This window comes from Rhipicephalus sanguineus, chromosome 3 (genome assembly GCF_013339695.2).
Source record: "Rhipicephalus sanguineus isolate Rsan-2018 chromosome 3, BIME_Rsan_1.4, whole genome shotgun sequence".
In the NCBI taxonomy this organism is placed as follows: domain Eukaryota; kingdom Metazoa; phylum Arthropoda; class Arachnida; order Ixodida; family Ixodidae; genus Rhipicephalus; species Rhipicephalus sanguineus.
In genome coordinates, this window is record NC_051178.1 from 27,061,951 (window position 1) to 27,085,303 (window position 23,353).

Below are 23,353 nucleotides of genomic sequence, written 5' to 3' on the forward strand. Positions count from 1 at the left end.
GCGTACGCGCAGTCGACGCACTGCCAAGCCATGACCCAAGTGCCGGTTTCGATGATGTATTCCAAGGCCTCGGGGAGCTGAAGGGTGCTACGTACCACATCGAGCTCAAACCAGGCGCACGAGGGAGCGTCAAGCCAGCTCGGAGAGTCGCGGTTGCTCTTCAAGACCGCGTGAAACAAGAGCTCAATAAAATGGAGCACGACCTCGTCATTGCAAAGGTAACTGAACCTACTGCCTGGGCAAGCCACATGGTAGTAGTAGTTAGGAAGGACAAAGTGCGCATTTGTCTAGATCCTTCGGACTTGAACAAGGCCATACTGAGGGAGCACTATCATATGCCGACATTAAAGGATGTAGTTCCGCGCCTGCATGGGGCAAAGTACTTTTCAACGCTAGATGCATCTTCAGGATTTTGGCAAATTAAGCTAGACGAAGAAAGTTCATTACTATGTACCATGAGCACTCCCTACGGCCGCTACAAATTTCTGCGCATGCCCTTCGGGATTGCCTCGGCCCCAGAAGTTTTTCAGCGGGCAATGCACCAGGTAGTGGAAGGCCTGAGTGGTGTCGCCGTTGTAATGGATGACATTCTCGTTTGGGGAACCTGTCGAGAAGAGCATGACACAAATCTAGCAGCTTTGTTCGCAAGATGCAGAGAGCACAACCTAAAGCTGAATAAAAAAAAGTGTCATTTTTTGCAGCCGCAAGTTCGATACATGGGTCATATCCTCACGCAAGAAGGACTTTGCCTGGATCCCGGGAGAGTAGACGACATCTTGCACGTGCCACCACCGCAAAATTGTAAGAAACTGCAGGTTTTTCTCGGGATGATGAACTTTGTGGCGCGTTTCATCCCCAACATGTCGGCACTGTCTGCCCCCCTCCGGGAGCTATTGAAGAAGAACACGGCTTGGGTCTGGACACAAGAGACCCAAGAAAGCTTCAATACACTTCGCGCCTGCCTAACAAAAGCACCCGTTCTCGCCTATTTTGCGAAAGGTGTCCCCTTGACGTTGTCCGTGGACGCAAGCCAGAAAGGGGTAGGGGCAGTTATTTTGCAAAGTGGACACCCAATCGCCTACTCTTCGCGTTCGTTTACCGAAGCACAAAAGAAGTACGCCCAAATCGAGAAAGAGCTGCTAGCCATTGTTCACGGGTGCGCAAGGTTTGAAGACTACATCCTAGGGCAGCCAGAAGTAATCGTCGAATCCGATCACCGCCCTCTAGAGTCAATATTTAGGAAACCACTATGTGAGTGCCCGTTACGATTGCAACGTATGAGACTCTCCCTTCAAAGGTTTCCTATAAAAGTGGTTTACAAACCAGGAAAAGAACTCTTTCTAGCGGATGCACTCTCGCGCTTTCCAAACCAGAAGGAGCTGAAAGAAGAATCACTGGATTTTCATGTACATGCTCTCTCTTCTCTTCCAGTCTCTGATCGGCAACTGCAGGAAATCCGGGAAGAGGTACTCAAGGATGCAGCAATGACCGAACTGTGCAGCTATTCAAGCACAGAATGGCCTGAGAGCAAGCTTCAGGTGTCTGAGACCGCACGAGCGTATTGGAACTACCGCGACGAACTTCACGTCGAAGATGGCCTTCTCCTAAGAAGCAACAAGTTGGTTATTCCGCCAACAAAAAGGCAAGAAGTACTTCGTTTGCTTCACGCGGCACACGGGGGTGAAGAAAAGATGAAGGCAAGAGCCAAAGCAGTTATGTACTGGCCAGGCATGTCGGCGGATATTGCAGCTCTAGCGAAGGCGTGTCAACTTTGTCAAAGGTACAAGAGCAGGAACGCCAAGCTACCAATGCTTAGTCCCGATATACCTACTTTGCCGTGGCAAGTAGTCGGAATCGATCTTTTCTATCACGAAGGCCATGAATACCTGGTTGTGGTGGATTTCTATTCCTTTTTTTTCGAGATCAAGCAGATGCATCGAACTACGGCAGAAGCAGTGACAAACGTGTGCATGCAAATCTTCGCCACGCACGGCATACCAGCAAAGATATGCAGCTATAACGGCCCCCCGTTCAATAGCACGTGCTTCCGTGTTTTTTCAACGCAGCTGGGCATCACCCACGTGACTTCCAGTCCGCATTACCCTCGCGGTAACGGCATGGCTGAAAGGGCCGTCCAGGAAGCAAAGAAACTACTGAAGAAGTGCAGGTTTGGAACACTGGAGTTTTACAGCGGCCTGCTTGAATGGAGAAACATGCCAAGGGATGACCGCCTAAAGTCACCCGTCCAACGGCTCATGGGTCGACAGACGAGGACCAAGCTGCCCGTACTAGACTGTCACCTAGAACCCCAAACCGTGCCGACCGAAGTTGTCCGAAAGCGCCTCGACGAAATACGGCGAAAACAACGCGTCTTCTACAACAGATCAACCCGGAATCTACCGGAAGTGCACAGTGGGTCCACAGTATCTGTTTATGATACAATAAACAAGACCTGGGCACCAGCAGTCGTCATGGGCCCGGCAAGTACACCACGCTCTTATATTGTTGCGACTGAGAACGGCCAGCATCTACGACGCACGAGGGAACACCTCAGGTCCACAAACGGGCAGGTTCTCTCGCAGCAGCCAGAAAGCGCGACAGCGTCCGCGCAATCCAGTCCGCAACCGTGCACCACCGAGCAGCAAGCACCTCAAGAAGCGCTGCGTAGAAGCGCAAGACAGCGAAGAGCGCCACAACGCTATCCTCTCCTAGAGTGCCCAACGCAAACTGTTCAGCGGATGTAGTGAAAATTGAAATTTGAGTGGGTTTTTCAATGTGCCTTCGTTTAGACATTTTGTGTTCTGTTTCTTTTTCGTTTCTTTTTCTTTTTTTTCCCAAGGGAAGGAAGATGTGACCAGGCGCAACGTCATCAAGCATTGCAGTGACCACGCATGCGCAAGCCTGATCTGCCTATGTACAAATACACCGGCATCACGCAATAAAGCGTTCTTTCGTTTCCTGCTGCTCGGCTGTTCTTTTCTTGCTTTCTTGCTGTATTTCTTTCTTTTTCTCTCTTATCACTTTATTTTACAACGAAAGTGTTTTATGCCTGGGCCCACCACGGCTCTACTGACGTATTTCCGTCACGGATATGACGTTTTAAAACATTAAGGCTAACAGATGACACAGCTGAAAAAGTTCCGTCACCGAGAGTCGAGCTTACGACCTCTTGCTCCGCAGCGCGCGGCGCGAAACGATTCGGTCACGGACGGCACGTTATTTGCCATGCTAACGGCGAGCTATTTATATACACCATTTGCCGGTGGCGGTACTCAGAGATTGGTGGTTACATCCGCGTGTTTTTGTGATCACTAGTGAGATGGCGTCAAGGGCTCGAAGAGCGCACTTTAAAGGTCGCCGCCCCACGCGGATGAGCGCGCGCCTCTATAGGGCGTGGTCCCTCGTGCACGCGCTTACCTGGTGATGGCGGTGGTTTGTACGTCTTGTGCTCTCACCGCAAGCTATCGTTGGGAGCACGAAGGTCACCTCGCTCACTGCAGCTGCCGCTTTTGCGAAAGCAGCGCGCTGCGTACACAGAAATAAGTTACAACTGTAACACTTAGTTTGCCCTCATCCTCTGTATGTTCGTTCCGTGCGTCCTTTTGCTTGAGCAGCGCGTTGCAAATTTAGAGCTGCTTGCTGTTGTTCGCGTGACATCACAATTTATTGCTGGAGCATTTATTCCTTCGTGCTTGGGGCGAAAGAATGCACAACAAACGCTTAACTACGTCTGTGAAGACACGTGTCACTTTCGTGTCATACCGATTCCTATGACAGAAGGAACAGCCATGTATGTTTTTGTGTATGTCTTTTCTTTGTCTGTTTAATTCTATTTCTTTCTCATTCGTGATCTTTCTATCTTTCTTTCCCTTTCCTCCTTTCTTTCTCCCTCTCTCTCTGTATTTCTCGCTTCCTTTTGCTTTTTATCTCTTTCTCTGGCTCTCCACTTCTCTCTCTCTCGTTTTTTATTCTCACTCTTTCTCTCATTATTTCTCCTTCTGCCTTTTGTTATTTCGATTTCTCTCTTTCTTTCTATGCTGTGCTTTACTCTCTCTCCCCTCCTCCTCACCCTAACATCTGTTCTCCTCACCCCCTTGCTATACTATACTACACAAGCCTATATGCTCTGCTAGCATACCTGGATAAACTGTGGTTAAGCTCGAAGAAAGTTTTCTCCTATAATTTCTCTTTCGCTCTTCCTTTCTCTCTCTATGCACTCGCTGTGTCGCCCATCATAGTTACTGCATCCCGCGCTGGAGAATTTGGCGCACGTGTTCTGGGAGCGAAGCAACAGATGAGACGACGAGGAGGAAGAGAGCGCGTGCCGGTTCATGTTCATCTTCATCATTTTCTGTTAGCGGCTCATGAGCTAAGTACCATAGACTAACGGCCGCCTTAAACAGCTCGATCCGCAGTTAAAACAAGCTACATGAAGCGACTCTAGCTGAATTTACAGGCTAGCTGCAGGCACTGGCGTTTCCTCAGCAAAGATGCCTAAAACATGAAAAGGAAGCTTTGGCAGCTGTTGTCAAGTTCTATGTTCTCTTGATGTCACGCTTTTTTTAGAAAAAGACATCTACAAAACGAGAGAATCGCAAAAGCAACAGCAAAAGCGCCTTAAACTGCGCCGCTGTCACATTAGATCTACCTGAATTATTATTCTTCATGTGTACATTACTCCATCTAATGCTGTCTCATGTCTACGTCTGGGTGTTGCTACGTGTCTTTAACATATTTGTACCCTTGAAAATAAAACCTGTTTCCTATACTTACTGACTTATCCACAAAAAAACTGCTTGAGTTTACGTAGGTGGAAGACCAGCAGCTTGCTTTACAGACCAATACAACATCGGCATGGACGTCAGCATGGGATGTAACTCGCCCATAACGAAAATAAATTACAATATTGCCACTTATTATCCCTGTCAATGCGTTTTCTGAGTATTTCATTTTATCATCCAGCAGTTCATAAAGCGTTTCTTCGCCTAGTTCGCCGCGCTTATTTCACTTATTCTTTCTCTTTCCCTCTTCCTCTGACGAAATAGTATCAGCTACTCGTAATTTATAGAGACTTCTTCCGGTCTGGATAACCTTTGTGCACGTCATTTAAAGGTAGTTGCTCATTTTATTTCTCTGCGAATTACCTATATAAAAAATCTCAATTTTTTTAAAATGGTTCCTTTCCTGACTCATTGAAACGTACAAATGTTCTAGCTATATTTAAAAACGGTCATAAAGATGCTATTAAAAATGTACGCCTATATCTATTCTTTCAACATTAAGTAAACTAATTGAAGATGGGTTTGTAAAGCGCATTAATGCTAACCTGTCGAAATTTAATATTATAAAGCCTTCCCAATTTGGCTTTCAAAATGGAAGCTCCACTAAGCGTACTCTACTTTTTTTGACTGACGTCATCAAACATTCCATTGACGGTGGTAACTTCTCGGTTTCGGTATTTTCGGATTTCGCTAATGCCTTCGACACGCTCAATCACTCCATTCAATTCAGTAAGCTTGATTCTTATGCTATCACCGTCCCGGCTTTACTCTTTTTGAATTATCCCAGAACGTGGTCTTTACTGGTGGCTCTTGCTGAAACACTTAGATTACTAATCAAGGTGTTCCACAGGGGTCCATCCTTCGTCCCCTCCTATATAATATCTATATAAATGACTTTCCTGACGTGATAGATACTGGTCATTGCATGTTATATGCTGACGACGCCACAGTATCATGTAAGGCCAAAACGGTTCCATCTCTAATGGAACAAAAGTTCCGCCAACGGGCATCGAACCCACGACCGCTCGACCCGCAACAACAGATGCCGGGCACGCTGTCCACTGCGCCACGGTCACAGACTCTAGAGGCTTTACAAACGCGCCTTTTATATCTACCAGTCTCCCGGTCGGCGGGGCGTTGTTACCCGCTAGAAGTGGTAAAGCAAAGTAATTCATCCTTACTGTGGCCTCCGCGATTAACACCTGCAACGCGTTACGCGTCCGTCCCCATTCGGCGCGTTTTCAATAGAAGTTCAATTTTGTCAATGCCTTAAAGGGACCGACAACTGGCCAGAACGGGTGATCAGATCCTGGTGGAAATGAAAAGGCCGTGAATTACAGTGACAGATTCCAGAATACTTTTCGCGATCTGAGTAGGGTTTATATTTTTAAATCGCGTTTAAAAGTAACAAAAACCGGTATGTCGCGCCGCCTAGCGCGAGCGCCATGAACCAGACGTATGCAGTCTTAAGCACTTTGTTGTACGTAGTCTAATACTTTTACACGCACCAGAACGAGGGCTGAAAATTTGAATATGTACGTTATTGTCAATTCCCGTTTGTTTCTAAGGTAAAAGAAGTAAAGCATGAGATGCGGCGCTGCTTTCGTGGCTTCCAGTGACACGGCGGCTGCGGCGCACGCGCGCGGCGTCCGGCGGCGTTTCCCGCGTAGCTCGACTCTCGTCGTATCGGACTTTTGAAGAGTAGCACGCGAGTTTGCGCTGCTGCTCGCAAAATGCCATCGACTTACTGTTCTGTGGAGGAGTGCTACCACTTCATGAACAGCACTGCTGGTGTATCCTACCACTTGTTTCGTTTTCGAAGGCTTAGCTTGGCTTGGCTTGGCTAAAATGTGATAAAGCGACCTGTGTACCGCGAAAGTACTTCTATAAGAAGCCCCAGAAAAACGCTATAACTATTGTAAAATAATGTAATAGGCTAGAAAGCAGTAGTCGCGGCACCGCAGGCTTTGCAAACGTAACATTGCCTTTTCATACTTAGGGCATAACTTGTCACCACTGCTGGCGTATAATCGCTATCGCGCTCACCTCTCACTGTTTGCAGCATGTGATATTAAGACTGCATAATCGCTGCAGATCGAAAAACTCTGATTACAAATGTTTTACGGCGTTCTCCGCGTTACCACTCCGTGATTAGAAGCTCTGACCGGTAAGCTTCCCATTGCACTCAAGAAAACGGGTACCACAGAAGTTGGTTGTCGGACCCTTTAACACATCGCGAGGTGGCGATCTTAGCCCAAGCGTCGTAAACGTCGTAAAAGCGTCGCCAAAGCATCGGCCTCGCTCATAGCATCACGGTAATCCAAACCAAAGAAAAAATTACAGCATATCCACGGGCGAATGATGAAGAGCTTGGGCGAAGCTCCTGAAGCAATCATGGTTACACCGTGAAATGTTCAGTGGTTTCGCCCAGCAGTAAATCAAGCGATACGCCGCTTTGATTATTTATCCTTTTTCCTTTTTTTATTTTTTTAATCTTTTTTAATTTTTTATTTTAATTTTTATTCATTTTCTATTTTTCATTTTTTTTCATTTTTATTTTATTATTATTTTATTTTTTTATTTTTTTATTTTATTTCTTTTTTCTAACTCTATGGGACAGCTCCATCTAGGATATCGTCACCCAACTGCACTTTGCATGCATCTCTAGAGTTACGGCATATGATACCTTTAGGTAGCAGAGTTGCGCATCTGTCTTCCAGAGCCGCTAGCAACCATGCATCGCGGAGAAGCTGTCGCTCGGGCCAATTTTTAGATGTGAAGCATCTTATAGCGGAGTTCAATCCGGTGGTGGTGGTGGTGTGCGCCGTGACCACCCTTACTGCGCATGCGCAAACCTTCTCCACTTCCCCTCTCCACTATCTCTCTCCCCTTTCCCTCTCCACATCACCTCTCCCCATTCCTTTCCCCTTCCCTTTCTCATCTCATTTCCCTTTCCCACCCCCGTCTACTCCTCCCCTCCCCTTTCCCCTCCCTCTCTTCATTCCCTCTCTCCACTTCCCCTCTCCCCTATCCCCCTCACCACTCCACCTCTGAAACGCGGGCTCTACATGCTGAAACACTGCTTCGCATCGCCTCATGATCCCCTTTAGCGGGAGATGGTGTGATTTTTGTATTTCTCGACGCCGCCGCTGCAGCGAATTGGATTAACACTAGTCCTCACAGCCAATGTTTATCGCCGGCCTTCGACATGCCAGACATGTTTATCGGCGACACGGTAGGCATGTCGCCTGCAAAAACGGAGCGCGTCTTCACCGCATAGCTGTGGTTGCTAGCCGGACCTATGCGCAACTCTGCTACCTAAAGGTAGCGTATACAGTGACTCTATGCATCTCTATGGGACAGCGCCATCTATTGAATGATACGGGAGACGCGACGGCGGAGCATGCTGGATGGAGCGACGACCGACAAGGTGATGCTATAAGGAGCTCCTCTCCTAAAATTACAGCATATCAACCCAGCACGCCCGTGAGGCGGCGTTGAGGCAAGCCCTTGACGTCCCCTCATGGGAGGCCTAGGCCCGGCCACTTAGACCTGCTGGTTTCCCTTAATAAAGTTTATTCCTCCTCCTCAACGGGTGAATGATGGAGAGCTTGGGCGAAGCTCCTGAAGCAACTATGTGTACACCGTGAAATGTTCAGGTGTTTCGCCCAGCAGTAATCAAAGCGATACACCGCATTGATTAGTTTTCCTTTTTCTGTTTTTCCTTCTTTTTTTTAACTTTCTGTTTTTTTATTTTTTATTTTTTGCATTTACTTTTGTTCTTATTAATTTTTATTTTTGTATCTTTATTTCTTATTTTTTATTTTTTTATTTTTTATTTTATTTTTTATCTCTATGGGACAGCGCGATCTAGTATATCGTCACCCAACTGCAGTTTGCATGCATCTCTATGGGACAGCGCCATCTATTATACTGTTCGGGAGATACTGCCGTGGTTACGCCTGACATTGGACGAGGTTAGACTAACCGCCGTATTCACGAACCTAACTTAACTTATCGCGGTAAGGCTACTTACGAAAGGACGAGAAAAGTATAAGTATAAGAAAAGGATAAGGCGAGTTTCGAAAACCCCCTTACCGTGTCATAAGTGCGCCTTATGAAAGGTCCCCTTAACTCGTCAAGTATATGCCCTGGGAGCGAGGGTAGGTAAATTTTTGCTACGAAATGATTACTTCAAGCAGCAATAAGTTAGTTTTATTGCAAGAAATCAATAACAATATGCTGAAAAGCACCCATAGGTAGAACAGCAAAAGCGTTAATTTGTTAAAGCACTTTCTGCTTTTGGTTAAAATGCACATTTATTGTCTGGCCACAGGTGTTCAACATCCGTCGACGCAATAGGATTCTGAGGTGACGACTTCTATTTCGACGTCTTCCCGTGCACGTTTTTATCTTGTTCCTTGCTGTTATTTGTGTGCTCCGTTGAGAAGTAGTTTTGTAGTTATCTTTAGCGTTTCCTTTATTTAACTTGATTTGTTTAATTATTCGTGTACCTTTGTTGTATCATTTAACTAAATTGTTATCAGTATGGAGCGGCGCGCCAAGGTAACAAGGTAAATTTTACTGACGAAGAGCGCGGCGTCCTAACGGATCTCGTGAACAAATACCGCGAGGTGTTTGAAAACAGAGGACGGACGCCGTGTCCCTTCAAAGGAAGCAGAGAACGTGGGACCAGCTCGCGACTGAATTGAATAGCCGGCAGAATGTGCACCCACGTACGGCTAAGCGATTGAAGTGTTGCGACAATTTGATGCAGAAGTGGCGCCGTGCCACGGCCGACGACAAGCGGGAAGTGTTCAAAACAAGTGAGTTATTTCATTTTCCTCGAGTGTGCTTCGTATAAAAAAAGATGGTTGATCCCTCCGTCATAGGGATCGGAATAACACGAAAGTAAAGCGTGCCCTTACAGAAGTAACTTAATGTTTACTGTACATTGATATAAGAGAGTTTGCACAGTGTATATTGATGTCCGGCAGCTATAGCACCGTTTAACGTGGATGCACCCACTTTGATGATTGGTGGTACATCTCCATCCCGACGACTAGCGTCCATGTTGAATGAATAAACAAACCCTTGTGGTAGCTGTAGTAGTTAACGGTGAAGGCGTAATCAGAAAACCAGGTGTGATAGCCAGAAGAGCATCACATAATGGACGCAGAACTTGGTCGCCATCCCGCGGCATGTTAGGCCCGTATTCACAAACCAACCTTATCTTAACGCTATAAGGCTCCCTTTTATAAGGAAGGGAAAAGTCTAAGGATGAGAAAAGGCCGCAGTGCATTTCAGAAACTCGCCTTATTCGGTTTTAAGGTAGCCTTACGGAAGGCGGCCTTGTCCTGATAAGGAACGAGCATGGGAGCGAGGCTATGAACTTTTGCTGGCTGATTGTTGGTTTGTTAGCAAGCAAAAATAGCTATATGCTCCTCAAAACAATAAGACAAATGCAGGAACGCATGACCGTGCGAGTTGCGGAAAGAACGCGTATCGTCTGGTCGCGCCGTGTGCTCCTTTTCTTTGTTATCGCTTTACCGTTGTCATAGCAACCGTCCGCTCTCGTAGACGCGCCGCCGCAAGCGGAGGCAGTCGAAGACGCGCCGGCATGAGCCGGTCCACGGAGCGCTCATTTCTACGAGGGCACCAACGGACGCGCCAAGTTGCGAGCCGTTTTCTCCGTCTGCCTGCGTGTGTACGTGTGTGGATGTTTGCGTGTATCACACATATGCCTTGTTATTCAGCGCGGCAGAAAGGCGAAAATTGAATTTTACTGAAGATCCAGCGCTGCTCATCGACTTGAAAGCGTCGCATTGAGATAACACGGGGTGTTCAGTGAAGGACAACACGAGAAAGTGGGAGCAGCTCAGAGCAGCAAAAGCGACGTGCTGCCGTACAGCGGCTCTGTGATTCCAAAAATTGAGAAAAAATATATCCCATACCGCAGTGAAACACGCTCGCTTCCGCGCCGTACGCGCAGTGATTTTTTCACACGTTTATTATGCGGGGCAGTGTGGCAAGCGTATGTCCACCAAGTCACCGTTCACAATTTGAAAAGTGCCTGTGCCGAAGAAACAGAGCGCCACCAGCAGCTGAAGTAGGGGGGGGGGGGGCATGGGAAAACCGACGTATTGGACTGTTCGTTTCCAGCGGCAAGCTCGGGGACATGAAGTGCTCGCTTCGAGAAGCGGAGTCTGCTCAGCAACACACCGTCGCTGAACTATTCCTTGAAATTTTGACGGTTCCTGAGCACGTACTCGCAGCGTTAATTGTACATATGGACGCCGTTCGCGTACGTCACCTTTTCTTTAATGACTTTGTACAGCTTCTTGCGTAATAAGCCGTTGCGCGCCGCATAAGTGGCGCCTTAAGGTAGCTGCCGGGCTACCTTATCGAACGCCACCTTTTCACGGCGATAAGGTTAAGGAAAGGCTGGATTGGCGCATAAGGTTTGTTTATGAAACGCGCTAAGGTGCCGAAAAGGTAAGGAAGGCAAAAGATAAGGATAAGGTTGGTTTGTGAATACGGGCCTTAAAATGTCACTGAACACCACGGCCGGACTAGAAGGAAACGCAAAGCGCGTCGTGCCGCCCTGGTAGCCCTGCCGCGATTTTTCTCGGGGCGAGCGCGTGAGCGCGGAACGCGGTTTTACAGCCACGTGAGGCAGGTGCGCGTCGCAGAGCTATTTTTGGTTTGGATTGGCGTGATGCTAAAAGCGAGGCCGACGCTTTTACGACGCTTCAGCTAAGGTCGCCACTTCACGGTGTGTTAAGGCATTGACAAAATTGAAGTTTTATTGAAAACGCGCCGAATGGGACGGACGTGTAACGCGTTGCAGGTGCTAATCCCGGAGGCCAGAGTAATGAAGAATTCCTTTACCTTACCGCTCCCAGAGGGCAACACTACCCCACCAACCGGGAGAGTGGTAGATATAAAAGGCGCGTTTGTAAAGCCTCTGGAGTCTTTGACCGTGGCGTAGTGGATAGCGCGCCCGGCTTCTGTTGTTGTGGACGGAGCGGTCGTGGGTTCGATGCCCGTTGACGGAACCTTTTTCCTTTGCCATCTGATCGCGTAAATTTTTTCGACGTCATTTCCGTGACGAAAATACGTCACTGAAGTCTTGGTGGACCCCGGCATAAAACACTTTCGTGTTAAAAACATGGCTGATCCCTCCGTCATAGGAATCGGTATAACACGAAAGTGAAACGTGCCTTCATAGAAGTAGTGCTTATTGTGTAGTGATATATGAGAGCTTGTACAATGTCTATTCGTGTTTGGCAGCTATAGCACCGTTTGACGTGGATGCACCCATGTTGACAGCATGTCTCTATCGCGACGACTAATGCCCATGATCGTCATTAAATCGTTGTGGTAGCTGACGGTGTGAACATATATTTGGACACAGAGAATCGTGAATCCCGCGTAAGGATGATATCAACAAGCTTATAATCAACACTGGTACCCGGTATGCACTTCTTCAAAGCGTCGTCAATTAAGGAGAGAAACGGCACGGTGTGCGCTTTCTAGTAATGGGTAGCCGACGCCTGTGCTCATGCATACATAACACACACTGCGCTTCAGCAACACGGGAGGTAGAGGTTCGTAGCCTGAGCCGCAAACGCATGCGTCCCGCTGGCCTCTGTCTCGCAGGCGCTGCTCTCGCTCCACCAAGGCACGACATTCGCCCGTCGAAATCGCGTCCTTTCTGCAACGTATATTGCAGCAGTTTTGTTAGTCGGTGCTCTCGCAGTTGAAACAGTCGGCGGCGGAGAAATCCGGTTGGTGCACGTGGAAGCTGCACTACTCCGATGAGCCGACGCACGCTAACACGAAGCCAAAGGCAAAGAACGTCACTGCGTCAAGGGTGCCTCGGCGACGCCAGCGCGGCCAGTCTACCTCTCTGGTATCGAGACGCTTTAACCATGACTTCCGATATCGCGCGCAATCTCGGAGTATGCGCTAGTAAGTGTCGATCATGAAGCAATACTTCTTTTCACATCTCACAGACGGCGGCACCGCCCCGCTCCGCCCGCCGCGAAAGAGAATGTGTGAAACCAGCGCCTCCTCCATTTTTCAGTGCCTGGGCTGGGCGAACACTAGCGAACGCTCTCCTCGGGCCGTCGCGCGCGCGCTTCGCGTCCACTCGCCGCTGCCGCGTGGTGGCGCTGTGCAAGTAGACTACGGGAAGCTGGCGCTGAATGTTTGCGCGTATCACGAAGCTCACGAATTCGTGTTTGCATCCGAGTTTAATTGCATTTGTGCTTCTTGCAGGCTTTCACAGGTACAGGGGGGTGGAAAGAAACGCGAACATAGCGGCGCGCTGTTTTCATCACGCTCCTACCGTGGTGGCAATAAAAAGATGCTAGATGGTCTTTTATTGTGTCATAGATGACGTCATCCTTTCATCAATCATCCAGGCTATAACCACTTGAAAATAGATGCGAAACAGCAAATAATACAGATGCCGCATGTTCGCGTGTCTTTCCATGCCCGCTGTACGTATTCAACAGGCTGTCTGTGGGGCCGCGCTGCTGCCGGTTCGATACTTGCACTGGAGTTTGATAGTATTCGCGTTTTATTTTCTATTTCAGGCTATTGCAACCGCCCCATTGCCTTAGTATGTCATACTGTTGTGTTCCACTATGCAAATGGAACTAAAAGAAATTATGATTGTCTTTTTATTTCCCTTTATTGATAAAGAAAACAAATCTCACAGGGTTCCTTATGCATTAATCTAAGACGACTGAAAGGCGAAAGCCATCTTCTTCTTTTTCTTCCAGTCAATGTATCGAACATTCCCTACCTCCCTCCGAGATATTTCTGTGCCTAACGTGGTTTTCTTACAGCCTCAAGGATCGGAGGCAGTGCAAGCTTTCTGCACGTCAGCAGAGGCATGCACTGCATCCGTGATCGGCCCATTTTGACCCAGCGAAGGTGTAATATGATGATGTCACGTTGTGTGACGTCACGATGATGTCACAAAAGTTTATGATCTGTGACGCCGTATGATGTCATCACGTAATTATTTTTTGCATCACTCGCGTTGACGCCGCCAACGGTCAAGTTCCACGTTTGATGAGGCATCTCTAAGGCTTTTGCCTTGATACACTATGCCGCTGTAGTTCCACAAAATTCCAGCTGTCGCTGGTGTTCAGGAGAGGTGGCTTGAAGTAATTAGGTGGGATAATTGGTCTCCTAATACACATTCAAACTACACTAGGATATGCCGCCGTGGTTTACGACCCGAAGATTTCATGGAATATAAGGAGCGGCGGCTTGAGAAGGACGCAGTAGCGTCACTCTTTGCAGACGTTTGCACCCCAAGGTAACAACTGAACCAAGCATGGCAATTATCCATAAACGTGACCGTGTTGCGTCCGAACAGTCAACGAATGCATGTAGTTCCAGTAGCAACGCTGCCTCGCGATCGCCGCCATGTGCATGCAGCGCTGACACTTCAGCTTAGGTCCCGAAGCTGAAGAATCGGATCCCATGGACACCACATGCGCTACCGGCGAAAGAACCGACAATCATTATGTACAGTGTCACAATAAACGAGTGCACGAGGCTGAGCTGCATCAGACAAAAGCGTCCAGGTCGACAGGCATTCGGCCTCTACGTTGCTCACTACCGAAAGGGTCAAATGGAAGAGAAAAGAAAGAGCTGAGGAGCCAGATACTGAGGCTACATGAATCCGTCGACGAATACAAAGACGAGCTCAAGCAATTGACAACAGGCCGCACCATTTTTCACGCCTTTCACAGTGGCTCAAGTTGAGAGTCGGCACTACGACTTTATACTTGAACGACAGCGTCTGTTCACACACATAGGTCAGTGTTACACGAAGCCAGGCCCGTAGCCAGGAATATATTTCGGGAGGGGGGGGGGATCACTTGCTGAAAGCCTTGACTACTAGAGAAACGCCTATTTTCATTATTTATTGTCGGTAAAACACCATGTATTACAAAAACTTGGGGGGGGGGGGGGGGCTGGACCCCCCGGGCCTCCCCCTGGCTACGGGCTTGCAAGAAGCGCGCGGCATTGCAGCTGTTTGTGCTTGTTTTTTGTACCACCACGATTTAACTGGTTTAAGATCTGAAATGGTGGAATCACTTGGCATAGTTCTTTTTCTGGCACCAGCTGTTGCTTTCTCCCGGTGGCAACAAACGTAATTCTCAAAATCTTTACGAAGGGAACGGGCAATCACGTATATCCCTGGAAGCAGTCTAGTGATATTTCATGCTATTTAGCGCATGAACTCCAGGCTTGCGTGTAGTGTGCTGCACCAGTAGACGGTAGCACGCATCGGGGAACTTTAAGCGCCCAAGCTTTCAGTATTAGCACTTGGCAAATGCTGCTTTCGAAAATCGACTTTCAGACAGTCAAAAACCGTCTCTCAGTCAAGCCAACGTAACGGTGACAAAACAATTTTCCGCGCATCACTGGCATGCGCTCTCCGGTATCGGGCTAGCAGACGACGCGCGAGCGTCTCGATCAGATAACCGCAAAAGAGACAGGCCTTAGAATTTGGCTGGTTGCCCAGAACGACAAGCGCTTCATGATTCCAGTTTACAAGTTTTCATTATACTTCAAACAACGCGAATACAGCCGAAAACTGAACCATACAGCAGCTTCGAATGCAGCCACGGCATTCGTTTCCGCGAGCGACGACGCGTCCGCGGGTCTACTACGGTGGCGTTGCCCGGAGGCTAAAAGCCGCACTAACGCCGACGGTCGGTTCCCATTGCGCTCCGCTCCTTCGCCCAGGCACAGAAAAATAGAGTAGGCGCTGGTGAAACATATAAGGCGCGCTCGCGCCGTGTCTAGCATATTCCGAGTTAGCTTAGACGTTAGGGCGTCGGGCGCTTGCCGTCGCGGCCGCGAGGTCGTGGGCTCGATTCCCAGCGGGGTATCCTTTTCTTGGTTTTTCTTTCTCGCCCGTTGGCGTCCATTTTATTAACATCATATCCGTGACGGATGTCCTTGGTGGACCCCGGCATAAAACACTTTCGTGTTAAAAAGAAGTTCATCAGATCTAGAGGAATTGGAGCCCTGCCTATTGGTGCAAACTAACACGCTCTAAATTATGTATTTGTGCTTCGTTTCTGTTCGCTAATTGTGCTTCGTTAAGTGTTCCTTCTTTGTGTTGTCTTTTTCTAGTTTAGCGCAAATTTTCCTGCACACATGTTTTATTTACCGTTATTATGATCGCTTACATTTCAATGTTATATGTGGGTGCTTGCCATATGTTGTAATAAGAAGACTTCACCATTCTGTTTAGAAGGGTTATCAGGTCTCGCTCTTGCACATTTTGACGTCTATACCTCCTTCTGTTGAAATTTAATCAGAAAGCGTAGTTGCAGTGCATGCGGCAAATAATTAAATTGACGAATTGAATTGCACCCACTAAGGCATTCCGCAAGAGGCTTACGTGAGTGGTATGAGGTTTATTATAGTAAATTATCCCATCAGTTGCTTCGAGTCGCTATTTCATAATCTATCTAGCCGTGAAGAGAATGCTACCAGTGTCACATCTAAGTACATTGCCACTCTATTCCAAATGGAGTCAAGTAACGTTTTAGCATTAAAGCGTACGCTTGTCAGTATGCCATTGTGGAACACTAGCAGCAAGCAAAACATTGGAACACTTGCAGGACACGAACTCGTACAATACATGCATTTGCAGTCGCATGAAAAGTTATGTATGGTACTTGTACCGTAACACATGTATGTTTCTGGCATCTTGAAAACATTATAGTAGCTGCAAATGTAGGAATTGACGTGTTGTTATCACGACGTTTCATATGCTGATAGTTTGATTTTCATAAGGACGTGGCACGCCTGCTGAAAGCAGCATGAATCAAGAATTGCAGAGGGTTGGAGCGGTTGCATCACACATGGCCACGCTGCTCACGAACCCCTTCGACAGTGACCGTGCTGGCCGTGTGACACCTGCCACAGAGTACACTCCAGCTGTGGCAGCCCTACTGGCACCGACTCAGCCAGGGCAGAGCATGGAAGCCGATTGCAAGTTTTATTGCATGTTAGATGTCGACTGATTATTTGGGCAGTCACATATGTTGCAGAAAGACGAATTGCGACACCATAGATGGCTACTCAGAAGTCACACTTGATTCCCAATTTTACAAAGCACCAATTAAAAAAACTATAGGCTATATTGTAACACCACAATGTTGCTGAAACAATATTTAGCGCAGAGTAACATGAGGATGAAAAGGGAGGATACCAACAGTTGCACTCACTCAACGCACGTGTTGTGTCCTCCGTTTTCGACCTTGTGTTACTCTGCACTAAATATCGCTTAATGTGTTACCAACAAAGCCGAATTTCCCCCCTTGTACCGTAACGCTGACATCACTGCTGTTATGCATTTCAATGAAATGTTCAATCAAAGCAGGAAGGGTTTTTTTTTTATTTGGTGGGATGACAACGATAGCAAGCTTCGTCTTTCTCTGTGGCATCGTGTTGACATGGCTAATCATAGTAATGTTAATACATGCACTGCTCATGGATGTATTTGTGTGACCTTGAAGACTTTCAAAACTTCCTAAGTGTTTGCTCCATCAGCCCTTGTGAAACACAAATTCATAGTATGGAAAGATTTTCAAACATTGACAGAAATGAGCAGAGTGAGTGTGAATGTGTGTAGTTTGTCAATAATATGCATATGCATGTGCAGCATGAAGTCATTTGCACTCAGAGCTAATGCCACAGCCTAAGCTGAAATGGCAACATTCAGCAGAAATTAGTGCATGCATCTTGACATGACGCAAACGTGCTGGTGTGGCACTGCTCACCTCTTTGGCCAGTATGCGTTTGTCAACCTGTTTTGTGGTGCTCAAACAGGGACGTGCTGTATTGCTGCCTGCTTGAGATCTAATGTTGTGTAATATTCTTTATGTGCAGAGTACAGTGCGTTCTGTAAAAACACTTGTGTATTATTTCAGTAAGGTGAAAATGGGGCATCTATGGACACATTGCTGTTGTAAAAGCGACTTGCAAGAAGTGCAAGCACCGTGAAATTGGCATGACAGTATTTCTCCAATTTTAACACCATTCCAGCTGCTGACCTAGCCATCGACCCCTGGCAATGCGATTTCCAGCCAACTGCAGCTGAAGAGGCGCAACCAAGCCAGGACAACACCAACACCAGTGTGCAGTGTGTAGCTGTTCTACCGGCTTCCACACAAGTACCGGCCTCGGCAGTTGCGACCCAGCCGGACCCTGTGGCTACGGGAACAGCTTCTCAAGAAAAGCCAGCAGGTGGAAGCCGGGCATCCTGCTCAATGAAAGAAGCAGTGAGAAGCGAGCTGCATGCTCGGCTTTCGAACCTTGCTGAAGAGGCTAGACAAAAAAAAGAGAGCATTTGCTCCGCATGGGGATGATGAAAGATAAATTAAAGAAAAAGGATGCTGTGCACACACTTGAAATAGAGAACTTTCAGGAGAAGAAAGCTCTTCTTGAGCTTGAAATTAAGCTGATGCAGAAAAAAATTGAATCCGACGCTTCTCTTTAGCCACAACATGTAGCATTCATTTAATGCATAAAGTATCCTAAATACAGAACGCTCCAGCAATTTCAGCATTCGATGGTCATTTAGCATACAAAATTGAAGTGACAGCACGCGCTATGCAGGTGGCTGGCGTGATGAGTATAATGGACAATTATACTGGGCTGACCGACAAGCGTCTGGGCTGACCGTCTGGGCTGACCGATACTGGGCTGACCGATGACCGTCTGGGCTGACCGACAAGCGAACACTTGCTGGATCCCAATAATAACTGAAGAACCATGCTGTACGGTACTGCTCAATAAGACTTGCAACACATCAGTGTGTGGCTTTACGAGCTAAAAGCATGCCTTTAATTTGCCGTCATTTTCCGAACTAAGCGATTTTTCTCTTATTTCGTAGAATGGCCAAGCGAGAGAACAGTGTTTGTTTTGCAGAAGGGCCAGTGGGAGCCATGGGTGATCCTGGAGTTTGTCACGACATGCGCATCCGTGTTACTAGTCATATTGAGTGCGACTGTACCTGGCCCTGCACCTGTACAACTTTGTTCTGACCCTCCACTACTTAAATACATAAAAACGGTCTGTTTTTTTTAATAACCATCACGTTATTTTTTTTAACAAGGTTTGCATACATTTGGAAAAAATAATTTCTAATGATACGTTCACGGGTTCTAAAGCCGTCGGTGTCTTGGGTTCCCATCTGAAGCTGTCCGTTTGGTAGTGCCGATGTAGGCTGCTGAACACTCGGTGCAGCCTGGGGCTGTAGATCCGGAGGGCATGGGTCACGCAGCATTCTGGCTAGGTTGTGTAGAGCTGCACATGCTGTTATCACTGTGAGGGCTTGTGTCGATTTGTAGCGTCATTTGAAGGCACGGAAACCTCCTCTTCCAGATGCCGAACACACGTTCCACACTGTTCCTTGTTCGTGACTGTGACTTGTTGTACCTGAAACATTAGTTCAATTTTTTTTCCTTTGCCTTCGTGTGATGTTTCTGCAATACGTGAAAACGTTGAGAAAGAGAGAGAGAGAGAAAAAAAACTTTATTATCACTTGGCCGGCAGTTTGGTCTTGGTGGCCTCGGATGGCGGCGCTGAGTCCCTGAACTCTGGCGGCATCTTCAGCCTGCCGGACGGCCCAGAGCTGGTCGTTGAGCTCCGAGCTTCTCAGCGCCGCCTCCCAGCGGAGGCGTCGCCGACGGAGAAGGTCCCCCGCGGCTCCCGTTGTAGAGATGAAAATAATCAAAGCTTTAGATGTTATGTAAACATATTTGTCTTTCTTTTTGTATTTTGTGAAATTGTTGATATTTAGTGTTTGAAAATATTAAAAGCGTTTCTCCCTTGAATTTAGAGCTTTTCAGCTTCGAGCTTTTGAAGTGAATGGCTAAACATTCTTGAAAATGAGCAAATAAAAAGTGTTTTCATCCTGTTTTGACTGTTTTCTGACCTTGCATGTTCAGCCCAGTGGCTCTGACTGTAAACAACTTTTAAGCAATTTTTGCAGACCATTTCTTTCTCAAAAGTTTTAAAATACTGCTTAAGATAAGTGAACTAGCTTGCCTGTATTCGGGCCTGCCTCGTTGAGGATCTTTGAGAGGAGTCATGAGATACGAGCGGCAGGCGTAGCTCATGTCTCCAAGCGGAATCCCGGTGATGGCGTCCGTCTCGTACATCACTCGGGCACGGCTGCTGTCGAAAATTCTGCTGTCGTGGGCAGACCCTGGCCAGCTGGCCACTACATCGTAGAACTGCAAGTCTGGCCCTGTGATTCCCTGTGAAAACACAAGATTTACGAATGAAGCGGCATTAAAAGTGTAAATGGAAATAGAAAAAAAATGCTGTGCTGGCTAAGATTTTGTCGTGGCATCATGTGCCTAAATGATATTCTAGTTATTGACCTTTTATTTAGATGTGCTTCTTTCTGTTACACGATCTTTTTTGCGGTCCTTGCCCAATATCACTTTCAGTAGCGTGGAACCTTTTTTTTTAGATGTCCTGAGAGAAGCGCCTGTAATGTCGATTGCACTCCACACTGGATCAGAAGAGAAATGGTTCCTGAGATTTCGTTGCAACAACGCCATTCAGCATCGTCCGTTCAACTCCTATCCGCAGTATTGCATTTTGATGGGGAGGGGGGGGGGGTGATATGTTGGTAGAGATAAACGTAAACCTGAGAGCACAATCGCAACTTTTACATCTTTCGTATCAGTGATGAAGAGCAGCGCAAAGTCGCATCGCAAAATGACGATGGTTTACTTGGCGACTTCCGTCTATCCCGTTCCCAAAGTCGTACCAGCGTCATTGGGTACAGCATATAATTGCGTTTCGGTATCAAACCGCGGATAAAACATTTGAAGTGGGCACTCACCTGTACATTGATTGAAAAGTATACTTTCCGGTTGCGGTATACTTCGGCGTCGTCACCGCCGGGGCTCCTGATAGGCACATGCGTGCAGTCTATGCATCCGCTGACATCCGGGAATTGGCCGATCTTGTAGAATTCGTCCATAACGCCACTCACTTGCGACGCTTCGGGAAATTTCACTAGTACGGGAAACAGTGTTTCTGCAAGCAAGGCAGATATCCGATTGACTACTCGTGATACGGTCGGCTGCGAGACATTGACAAGGTTGCCGCTCACAAGTTGAAACGTGCCCGCTCCATAGAATCGCAATGCAATAAGCAGCTGCATGAGAGGCGGCAAAGGAAACTTACGACCGTCGGCATTTTCCTGCAGAGGCAGCACAGGAAGCAACTTCTCACGGCACTTTTTGTGAAGCGGTAACGACACAAAAATTCGTGCTCGTCGTAAGCCTCCATAGGGTTCAGTCGGTCCTTGAGAGTTCGCCGCGACGGTGGCGCGTATGCGAACGCTGTGCCGTTAAGTATGTCTTCATTGCGGTCCACATAATCAACGAACTGCGCGAAGTTATCGTCCCCCGCCATGTTGTTTGTCTGCAAGGAAGCCTTAAGGTAGGTCATAGGCTACCTTAACCGAACCTTACTTATGACAGCGATAAGTACGAGGAAAGTTCCGCGATAACTTCAAGGTTCGTTCTTGAAACGCGTTAAGGGCGACTTAAGTCATAAGCATGAGGTTAAGTTAGGTTCGTGAATACGGGGGTAAAAGGAGGTACGCCCCTAATAGCTCTGCGACGCATGCCTGCCTCACCTGGCTGTTACACCGCGTTCCCCGCTCTCGCGCTCTCCCCGTGAAAATCCGCGGCCGGGGGGCGGCATGACGCGCTTTGCGTTTCCGCTAGTCCGGCCGCGGTGTTCAATCGCATTTTAACATGCCGCGGGATGGCGACAAAGTTCTGCGTCCAATATACGACGCCCTTCTGGCTACCACAGCTCGTTCTCTGATTACGCTCTCACCGTTAACTACTACAGCTACCACAAGGTTTTGTGTAATCATTTAACATGGACGTAAGTCGTCGGGAGAGAGATGTATCACCAATCATCAAAGTGGGTGCATCCACGTTAAACGGTGCTATAGCTGCGAGACATCAATATACATTGTGAAAACTCTCTTATACCAATGTAAGGTAAACATTCACTTACTTCTGTAAGGGCACACTTTACTTTCGTGTTATTCCGGTTCCTATGACGGAGGGATCAACCATCTTTCTTTCTTCTACTTTATTTTTCTTTGTGCATTTTACATATATATATACATACATATACATATCCGGGACATGGCGGCGTCGACAGACGGTGACGGCGACGGCAAAAATCAGCCGAGAGTGTGCATACAATTGCTATCGCAATAAAATCGAATCTGCACACGATTTGCATTGGAAGGAAGTTTATTACTACCCCGAGTTCGCACCAATTACCGCATGAAGTCGTTCTCATTTACAGCTGTTTCATTATGGAAATCGATTCCACCCAACCAAAGCCTATATCTAATCTGTACACTTTCACAGCAACTCTGCAGTTATCTTTTGTCGTAATAAATCATTCCATTTTGTTCTTTTTCAACTTTAGTGTAGTTATTGTATTATTGCTTTTGTTGTAGTACTTATGACTATTTTTAAATCTTAGTTTTTCTGATATTGCTGTATGACACTGCTCTCTTGAAACTACGTTGTGTTGCCATTTGCCTTTGCAGTTTTTATTACACGCTTTCTTCATCGTGGGCCCTCTACGGTCTTCGGATATGGTGTCCTGGTCTGTAAAACGACTTCTTATTTGATGCAACGCTACTTTGCTAACAATCAACTTGCAACTTGAAAACGACGACTTGACCCCACTTCCCCAAACGCCACAACAGCAGTTAGCCCCTGCCGAAGCCACACAAGCGCTCCCTGCCCTCCTCCCACACGATAACACAGGTTTGCACCCTCGAATACAAAATCCTGCCGACACCCATGTACTTAGGCATTATTGTATTTGATTAAAATAAAGCAGCCTAAACTCGCTTTGCCGACAAAAATTCCGCTGCAAGCATCGTTTCGATAAGAATTGCGATTCCCCTTTGCCTGCGTTCAAGCAGCGTTGAAGCAGCAACAAAAAGCGTGTTGCCACACACCCCCCCCCCCTCAATAAGCGCTCAACAGTTCTCGCTCTATTAGAACACAGGGAGTTCATTGTCACCAATTTTGTCTGGCGTTTCACAAGGAAGTATCCTTGGTCCATTTCTCTTTACCTTGTACATAAACGACATTGTCAATATTGATAAGACCACAAAATTCGCAATTTACGCAGATGGCACGACTTTTCCTTTCTTCGGTACATTATTATCTGACATAATCGATAGGACAAACGAAATATTAACGCAGATGGGTAGTGGACTTATCACAATGCATTAAATAATATTACGACCAAAAGAAAAGCTATAGTTTTCCGGCCAGAAAACCGGGATGTGGTTGCTGATGCAGCTTTAGTATATAACGGCGCAATAATAGACACAGATAAAGCATTTAAGATTCTTGACGTAATATTTTCGGAAACAATGTCTTGGGATTACCATGTCAGCTACGTAGCACAAAACGTATCTAGCATTGTAGGAATAACTTATCTTTACA

The 23,353-nt window shown here is 47.1% G+C and overlaps 1 protein-coding gene and 1 pseudogene across 1 annotated transcript; one reads left to right on the top strand and one right to left on the bottom strand.

Moving 5' to 3' along the window:
- The first annotated feature begins 1,161 nt into the window (after nt 1-1,161).
- LOC119385334 (uncharacterized protein K02A2.6-like) lies at nt 1,162-2,744 on the top strand. Its single transcript, XM_037652795.2, has one exon. It carries the CDS (start codon nt 1,278-1,280, stop codon nt 2,742-2,744), a length of 1,467 nt encoding a protein of 488 aa, XP_037508723.2. The 5' UTR covers nt 1,162-1,277.
- Nucleotides 2,745-16,653: 13,909 nt separating this feature from the next.
- On the bottom strand, nt 16,654-21,269 carry LOC119385335 (putative nuclease HARBI1; annotated as a pseudogene).
- Nucleotides 21,270-23,353: the final 2,084 nt, after the last annotated feature.

Excerpts from the sequence above, each read along its gene's own strand:
- LOC119385334 (XM_037652795.2), top strand. The coding sequence starts at position 1,278 with ATGAGACTCTCCCTTCAAAGGTTTCCTATAAAAGTGGTTTACAAACCA.